Source organism: Clupea harengus, chromosome 20 (assembly GCF_900700415.2).
Source record: "Clupea harengus chromosome 20, Ch_v2.0.2, whole genome shotgun sequence".
In the NCBI taxonomy this organism is placed as follows: domain Eukaryota; kingdom Metazoa; phylum Chordata; class Actinopteri; order Clupeiformes; family Clupeidae; genus Clupea; species Clupea harengus.
In genome coordinates this window covers 17,231,199-17,240,410 of record NC_045171.1, presented here as the reverse complement: position 1 = coordinate 17,240,410, position 9,212 = coordinate 17,231,199, and the positions used below count along the sequence as shown (strand labels likewise).

The following is a 9,212-nucleotide window of genomic DNA, read 5'->3' as shown; positions in this document are numbered from 1 at the left end:
TAGTATCCTCACGTTGCGAATAGGAAATGAGCCACAGATTATCTGGCTCACTTCATAGGTGCATAATAATATTGTGCTGCAATGAATTCTGCCATAGTGACTCGTGCAATGTGATGATTACTGAAGGATTATTTTCAGGTTTTTATCACATTACTAAATTGATTATGTAATGCTAAATTCAAGTGTATAAATTATTTCATGTCAATTATTAAATCACCAACATAATATGCATATTATTCATAATTCATGGTATTTATTCTATTTGGGTTCATGGTATTTGGGCAACATTTTGGTGAGTGTCAATTAAGGCCAGACCTGTGGTCAAAATGGATGCAACTTTCTCTTCTTAGAAGAGCCTGTTTTCTGACTTCATTAGAATACTGCCATCACACCAAAAACACACACACACACACACACATATAAACACTGGGCATTGTGTATGGACAGACACCATTAGAGGACTGAGCAGGATATTCCTAGCACGTGCATGAAGTTCAATCTTTGAGGCAGCTTGGTGCCTCTGTCGTTGAGGAGCTGACAGGCTACAGCATAGAAAAACCAGCGCAACAGAATTCATATTTACAGAAGAGATGACAAGCTTACCATATGCTGTGACCCATGTAACCTTTTTGGGCTGTCTTCAGTCATGTTTATCCTGTCATGGGAGACCACGTCGTCCCAGTGTTGAAGTTTCAGGTGATGATTATTGGATCACTGAGAACAAGCAAGTGTTTGAGACGTTTCACTTTTAATGCCAGCTGGCTTAACCTTTGCTCAAGTACCCCTCTACCTTTAATGCCGCTTTAAGAGGATAATAGGTTTGCGTGCGTCTTAGACCCAAAACCCTAAAGTGTGTTATTGGTGGAAAGTTCGAAATGTAAAGTTAGCTGAGCAGCTATAGTGAATGCAGTTGGATAGGCCTTCACAAACTTTAAGTTCTTAAGTATATGGTGAATGGACATAGCTAAACCTTAACGTTCTATCTAAAGTATGTGGTTTCAAAACCGCTGTAAACTTCAACTATGCACTTCACCACCAATGCAGCACGGTCAATATTGAAAAACCTTAACCCCAAACTCTCTATTAAAACACCAACAACTCCTAACTGCCCTTGCAGGACAGACACACATAATTAATATATATATATATATATATATAAAGTCTTCCTCCTGTAAAGAACTGGGGTCCACAAGACAGAATAAAATATTATACCAAGTTTATTTGTTCTCTCGACAGTGGAGTTGTTTGAAGTGCAACAGTTAAAAGGCAAACAGGGTTTCTCTGTCTTCCCCATGCTAAAGAGTCATCTGTACACAACCATGATCCAACTTGGCAATAATTCCAAATAAAACCATACCTGCATTTAACCTGAAAGCGGGTGCTAGCAATACACAGTAAAAACACGTTCCTTTAAGAAACAAGGAGAGAACGCTAAAAACCAGACTCTCGATTTCTTGTGTCATCTTTTTTTTTTCTTCCTTTTTCCCCAATTCAAGTAATTTCTTTTCTTCCATATTCTTAGATTTTTTTTCCTCTACAACAAATTCAAGTTCTGAATGAAAAGTAAAAGACAGTATTTCAGAGTCCAGGTGAAACTGGGATTGACGCACTCCACCTACTAGATAGGCGAACAAAAGCAGAGATGGGAGACCGGGAGGGAGGGTCAAGGTAGGGTACTGTGTGGGGGTGAGTGGGATTCCATGTCAAATAGCAAGACCTGCATCAGTAGTAGCTGTGAAGTGGGGGAAGGAGGTTGGCCGGGTGGGGGGGAAGGAGGTTGGCCGGGTGGGGTGGGGGGTGGGGGGGGCTTTTGAGGTTCGGCTCACTGACGCGGAGCAGAGAATCGTCCCTCGTTGGGTCCACTTCCTCGTCCCCCACCGAAGCTAGGCTTCTGGGTCATACCACCACGGCCCATTGGCCCTCGGGGGCCCCCAAGCTTGTCTCGGGGTCCCCCAGGGCCTCGCGGGCGGATGTCTCGTCGCTCTCCTTCGCGTGCGGACCTAGTCTTCTTCTCCTCCACGTTCAGACGGACGTCACCTCGGAACTTAATGGGCTAGAGGGGAGGAAAAAAAAAAAAAAAAAAAAAAAGGTAGAGCATGAAATTACACCACCACAACCATCAATACTTCTACTCACATTACAACAACGACTTCCTCTGCAGGAATTACATCCGTTCGGCTGACTCAAGGCATTGCATTACTTCCAGTGATACTACTACATCCACTATCAGCCCCTACATTTGGAGTCTGACATAACAGTCTGAAGCTAATGACATGAGCCGCTAGGTTTAAACATCCTCTTAAAATAAAATATTTGTCAAACTCGCATGGGTTCAGAATTCCCTTTGGGCTTCCCGCAGGCCCTGTAAGAGGAGTTCGGCCTGTGAATCACCAACTCGTTTGGCAAGTAACCAGTAGTCTCAAGTCTTAAATGATTAAGTCTCGAGTCAATGACCAAGTCAAGGCAGAGAAGTCTCAATCAAGTCCCAAGTCACGGATGACCAAATCCAAAGTCCATGTGCTTAACCTCATGGTTCAAGTCCTAATCAATCAGTCTTCAACTAAATGAACGCTGTTGCATTTTTGCCTGCAGAGAAACAGTTCTTGTACTAAATTAACACAAATAGTGAATGCCTTTTTAAATGTTCAAATAAACTTAAGAAATGAAAGGCCTCATCAAACATCACATTTTCCAACTTAAGGCAGTTAACTTCGATTTAGATTTTTTTTTTCTTCTTCTTTAAATTTCAATCCTATTTTGTCTAACTACAATTGGTTTTGGATCAGAACATGGCATCGGCCATGTTGGGTCAGGCCTGATTTCACGCCCCAACATCAGAACATCTAAAAAAAATGATATAGTTCCATATTCACTGTTTAAACCATTACTGCAGTTTGTGGCAGAAGTGACACCCTGGCAATCATTCCACACAAAGGCATACCTGGGAGATAGCAATACAAAGTAAACAATTTCCTTTGATCAACTAAAATAAAAATCAGGATTTAGATTTCTTGTAATCTTCTCCCCCCCCACCCCCATCAAGTGCCCTGTGCGCCCTTACCCGGCTGTTCAGGATTTTCTGCACAGGCTCCGAGTCGTCAAACACCACAAAGCCGAAGTTGGGCAGCTTTCCTCCACTGTTGATCCTCAGCTCCAGCACGGTGCCATACTCTACAGGGCACAAAGGTCAATTAGTCAGTTAAATTGATCCGGTTTCAGGTCACACACTAAACAGACAGGGAGCACGAAACACACACAGCACTTGGCCTAAACAGACTTTGTAGACATTTGACCATTATATCTGTAGCAGTAGTTGGAATAATAACAGTAGAATCAGTAATAATAATAAAAATAATAATAATCAGTAGTAGTTGTAGTGCTCCAAATTAAGATGTGGTTTCCAGGACTCACGCTCAAAGAACTCCTTCAGCTCAGCCTTGTCCACATCATGGGGTACATTCCCGACGAAGAGCTGCTGGCTGTCTGGGTACCGGACTGTTCTCCGCGTCTCCACCTCGCCCTGCTCGCCGTCCCGCACTGCAAAAACGGACAAGGAGAGGTTTGGCCGCGCTGCTTAAACTCAGGTACCGTCACCATGCTGGTGACAAGTCTTGTCACCACTCTGCAGGCATGTGAGGGAAAGTGAACACCTGCCATACGGGGGCCACCTTGGACATGTCATTCCACTGGACCAGAAATGATTAATGTAGAATCGGATTTTAATAAGATGGGGGTGGAGGGGGGTGCAATTTAGTCGCATCCTAAGGTGCAAAATGTTCCGACTGAGGGTATTTTGCCGTAGACAAAGAAATGCAAGCACAGTAACTGCAGACCGCATGAAATTGGGAATACGGCAGATGCCATTACAAAAGTGTGAAATTGCAGTTATAAAAAAATATATTGCGGTGACAGTTTTCAGGGTAGGAGCAAGTCTTGTTCGGGGGAAACAGCAGACTGTTAGAAAGCTTGACGTACATTTTTGCACCTGCAAAACATGACAGCTGACTTGCACGGTTTGGCTACCCGTCTCATAGTACAGATGAGTACGGAATTAATTTGCCTTGAGTAAAAGGTCAGACTGCAGGAAAGCAGATCTCAAATTCACAAGAGCCAAGTTGTGCATAATCGGCAATCTTCTCCACTAGGTGAAGGAATCTGAGTTATAAAGCCGAAATGAAATATTGAGATGAATATCAAGTACCACTCATATTCATTTCAATAGCAATGCTATGCTAGTTACTTCAGGCAGGAAGTACAAAAAATTACCAAAATGATGAGCCACTTGCCTGAGCTGAGCTAAAACAATACTGGAGCTGAATCAGTGGACACACCCAGATACACGCTTCAGAAGGGACTGTACCTGGTGTTCTGGGGCCTCTGTTGGTGACTGGGGGTCCGGGTCCGGGTCGGGTATCTCTTGGTCTCTGGTCCCTCTGGGGTCTCTGTGCTGTGGCTGGGGCTTCTGGTTTGACCTCCACCCTGGGCTAAAGTGAGAACACACAACAAACTCAAAATGGCTGTATAGCTGTACATGCAAACACACACACAGAGGCATTTTCACTCGACTGGCATTTTTTGCAGACACTCTTCTCACTTGCAACATAAGTTTTTTATCATTCTAATCAATAGCTTCAGATATTAGGCTAAACCGTTGCACGCGCACACACACACAACCATGTTCAACAAGAAACTGAACCAGTCTTTGTATTGACATGTTGTGAGCAAACATCTTGAGGGCTGACATACCTGTGTGGGCTGGACTTTGACAACATGAGGGGGAACTCCAGAGGCTGGGACGACTCCACCTGGAGGAAGGTTCTTACTAGTGACGGAAGCCCAGGAGAAAGGCTGTATGAGAACAAGAGAGGGCACAAGAAAAACATCCAACCTCATTATCTCATAAGGAAAACGATAGTCATTTTAGGGATAAAGGGGGCTAATGGTGGAGCTGCATGGAAATATGGTGCTTTTTGGGAAAGAGCATGCTAATTGTCGCATTGCATGTGTAGTGAGGGGGGGGGGGGGGTACCATACCCGGTTCTCCTCTGGCATGGCCGGGGCGGGATCTGCGGGGGTGGGGGACGCAGGGGCCTTTTCTGTGGGCTCCGAGATGGGGGTCTCGGGTTCGGCAACCAGCTCTGGTTTCAGCTCGACTACTGGTGGCTCGGGCTCCATCACTGGCGCAGCCTCTGGGGGCGAGTCAACCTCCTCCTGCCCCGGGACCTCAGGCTCCACACTGTGATTGCCAAAGACAGAGAGCGTCAAAACGTTGACTCACTTCACTAAGGCACCCATTTAAAATAAAAAAAATAACATTTACACAACTGAATCCCTCTTGAATACAACACTTCAAAAGATTACAGAGTTACCACAATCAAAGCCACAAAGAATAAGCATGTAAATATACAAATAAATCATTTCAAGTTAAACACGGTATTTAATTAACATCACATTATCTTAAGCGGCAGTAAGATGGCCAGTTGCCCCAGCTCCAGAAAGATGGAGTAGGCAAGAGAGTGAAGAAAACAGAATAGGGTCTACGTCACCATGATGTCTGTTCGTAGAAGGCAGAAGAATCCTCTTGCGTAATTATGGGTGATGCTGTCCTCTCCTCAAGCTCCTCTCCTTCCTCTTCAGACTCTGCTCAGAATGAGAGGAAGGGAAGGAAGTGTACGAGCGAGGGGGAGGGGGGAGATTGTTAGTCAAAGCGTTGATGAGGGAGGACTGCATACCTATAACGTGTGCCTGTCTGGGCTAATGCACTGAAGCAAGCCATGGTTAAAGCACTAAAGTAACACCGCCGATAAACACATTTTCATGAAACATGAAATATTTAACAGCTGATAACTTACCATCAAGGGGCTCTGAGTCTGAGTCACCAAAGATCTCATCCTGGTAGCGGAATATGTCGTTGTGGACGTAGAACTTGTTTGCAACTGTGCCCTGGATAAAGCAACAGTAATGGAGGACCAGTGTTACTATGTGCACCCAAATAGGATTTTTTTTTTTTTTTTTTTTTACATCAGTGACCTTTCCCACCAGCTGGAAGAGGTAAGCTATCTGTTTACCACTGCCAAGAGAATATAAGGATCATAGGGTGTCCAAGCCAAATATCTTACCTCAGGGGCGAGGACGAAAGTCTGCATGAATCTCCTCATGGGCTGCATGTTGTTGGAGAGCTCTCCCATCACTTGAACCACCACGCCCTCGGTGAGCGTAGCGTGTGCGTCCACATGCCGGATCTTCGTGTGGCAATCTTGGAATCTTAGTGCCATGACTTTCTTGTGAATTTCCTGTTGGAGAACAGAAATAAGATTGTGTTTAAAAGATGCAACATCCAAAAATGTTAAAGACAATGTTTAACAGTATACTTGTTCATTCTACAGATTGAATTGTTGCGTCAGGATATTAAGGTATGTATTTGCTCACACTGTTTACATGTTCAATGTCAGAAAACTATAAACATTTGCACACATGCAAACAGTGTCTACAAAACACATTGTAATAGTCAAATCACTCAACACTGATTGTCTGACAACTAGAAGTCAAAAAATGCATTACATAATGTCTTATTTTTAAGTATTGTTTTAAGTATAGTTGCTCAGAACTGGACAGCTGAACTGTTACTGTGAGCTCACACCTCAGATAACTATGCATCAAAATCCCAAAATAGCTAAGAGCAGGGTCATCCAAACTTACATCATGATCCAGCACACTGAGGCATTTTGTTTTAGCAATGCACAGACGGTTTAATTGGATTAAGTAAAAGCAGTTTTAGATTACCAATATTATACAACATGACATTCAAAACAGTTTCTCACAAGGGATCCAGAAAGGATTGTGTGCGTTGCATAACATTTTAAAGATCCATTTGGCATCTTACCGATTGACCATAAACTGCCTCTGCGGGTTTGCCATTGCTGTCAAAGCCTCCATGAACAAAAGATGAGTTCTTGCCATAAAATCTATAATGCGAATATGACAACATGGTTATAAAGCGAGTAGGCAGACCATGAAACCATAACCCCAAACAATATTCAATGCTTGAAAAAATGAATTTAATATGGAATTACACAACACATTCCACATTTGAGCATGTAGTATGAACGATATTTAAATCTACATGCAATTTGTATGTTCAGGTACATCCTGTTAATGTGGCATTTTATCATTAGCTCACCTGTGCAGGTAATCGGGGGCCTGGTTGAGAAGTGTGTAGTACTGTCGGACAAATTCTCGCCCGACAAGCTGGGCACTGGGTTTCTCCATCACCATATCTTTGGTCAATTGGTTTTAACTGCAAGTGAAAACACGACCTGGTTCTTTAGGAGAAAGAACTGACAATACTAAACAGATATAAAACTGCACCTGTTCGAACAACCGGGGCCATCTGCTTCCTTAACGATATGAATAAATCCCCGGCTAAGCCAATCATGACTATGCTAGATGCTTCAAAGCCTAGGTCAGCCATGCTAAACAGAACATTACCCTGACTACCTTAGTCTTAAGATTTTAGCAGTTAAACGAGAGCAGTACAGTAGCAGTCCCTCTTTGTTTGACAACCTCGCATACCTTGACGACCACGGCACACCCCTAACCGGCTATAACGATAGCTATCGTTAACACACCTGATGTCCAAGAGCTAGCGTTAGCCATAGCCGGTAACTAGCTTCATTATCAATTAATTCATAGCCAACATAAATGCGTCAAGATATTGCTCGAATAAAAAGTATTGTGTGAAATGGACACGTGACTTCAGATGTCTTACCATTTCTGATGTCCATAAATGATCTACGGATTTGGCTAGACAACTTGTCATATTATAGCTAACATTAGCGCATTTTTCTTGTGCTAGGTCGACATTGTAGCAGACTAGCTAGACAACCCTAACTACTGGTATGAAGCACGTGTTTAGTTAATGTCAAAACGAGCGTATAACACCACATCGCTTCGCATAATATCGCAAGAGAGCTAACCAGTGAGCTATATAGCGAAGATGAATAATATTCCCAATGTTATTTTAATTGCAACAACGGGACGTTAACCTTAGACCACCCGACTTAGCAAGCTAATATTAGCCAACCAGGCAAACCAATTTAGCATCATGGTTAGCTTCGTTTTTCTATCGAGGCAACCAGCCAACCACAATGAGGGTAAGCTACGTTATACTAAATTGATTGTTACACATAACAGAGAGAACGAGATAATAATTTCGCCATGTCTTCGTCATATCCAGGAATTTGTTAAAATGTTGATTGATCCATCGCGTCAAATAGGCGGATTTTGCTGATTAACTACTCCACATGGACAGTATAATAGCTTAGCGGTTAGTGCTAACTAAACCAAGACATTATGCTCATCACTATTAACCTAAGAAAAACAGAATTAAAATCTTTGATGTTATACTCACCAAGGGGGATGCAATTATTTATTATTTTAATTTCACGGCGAAATTAGAAGTGATTTAGCTATCAAAACCACTTCTTCACTCCCGCACTGTAAGTTAGCTTGCTAACGTTACGGGTGAAAAGACAACGTGCAAGTAGTATACCGGTCTCAGAACTGAGTGTAAAACCAACATTAGAGGAGGGTTCAACTTCAGCTAACCAATGGAAATGCCATACGCTAAAAAAATAGGTGAAATCAAACCAATCCAAATGAACTTTTCACCATAACCCTTCGTAACAACCAATCAATGTGCGCTGAGCTATTATCACGAGACCAATGAAACGGGCGCGAGTAGCAAGTTTGTGAGAGATGTGCATACTTTATACCGCTTCATACAACCAATCTATCTACTGTAATCATTTTATAACAATAATATCTTATTTGTGGTTTAATGCTGTTTTCCATGACATAATTCAGTATTTAATCGATTCGAGCTGAAACGCAGATTTATATCGAACTATATATTAGAAGATGCCCTCGAGTAGGCCCGATCCGCCTCTTTCATGTATGCTACACTGTAGGCAAATGATGGTGAAATAGACACATTGAAACCATTTTAGCTTTGGTAGTGATATATACACCTATAACACTCAACAAAAGGTTAAAGAGCAATAATATTTGTTTACACAGCACTTTGCCTTAAGTGTTAAGTGCCTCTTAAGAACGATCTGTGGCTAAGACTGCACGAAAACTTCACGTATTTAGCCTAGGCTTCTCAATATGAATGCCTCATCAGCATCTACAAAGCGTCTCTGAGCACCCTG

At 42.6% G+C, this 9,212-nt stretch overlaps 1 protein-coding gene across 1 annotated transcript; it reads right to left on the bottom strand.

The window, feature by feature from the left end:
- Positions 1 to 1,199: 1,199 nt before the first annotated feature.
- Positions 1,200 to 8,565, bottom strand: g3bp1 (GTPase activating protein (SH3 domain) binding protein 1). The gene is made up of 12 exons (XM_031587533.2): positions 8,411 to 8,565; positions 7,181 to 7,297; positions 6,884 to 6,965; positions 6,120 to 6,293; positions 5,853 to 5,943; positions 5,547 to 5,640; positions 5,035 to 5,236; positions 4,747 to 4,848; positions 4,361 to 4,484; positions 3,412 to 3,537; positions 3,062 to 3,171; positions 1,200 to 2,053 (listed from the first exon to the last, which is right to left on the bottom strand). The coding sequence occupies exons 2-12, from the start codon at positions 7,273 to 7,275 to the stop codon at positions 1,823 to 1,825; spliced, it is 1,431 nt and encodes a 476-aa protein (XP_031443393.1). The 5' UTR covers positions 7,276 to 7,297; positions 8,411 to 8,565; the 3' UTR covers positions 1,200 to 1,822.
- Positions 8,566 to 9,212: the final 647 nt, after the last annotated feature.

Excerpts from the sequence above, each read along its gene's own strand:
- g3bp1 (XM_031587533.2), bottom strand. The coding sequence starts at position 7,275 with ATGGTGATGGAGAAACCCAGTGCCCAGCTTGTCGGGCGAGAATTTGTC. Across the intron at positions 5,641-5,852 it reads AGACTCAGAGCCCCTTGATG|AGTCTGAAGAGGAAGGAGAG; the intron begins GTAAGTTATCAG and ends CATTCTGAGCAG. Across the intron at positions 5,237-5,546 it reads TTCTACGAACAGACATCATG|TGTGGAGCCTGAGGTCCCGG; the intron begins GTGACGTAGACC and ends TGGCAATCACAG.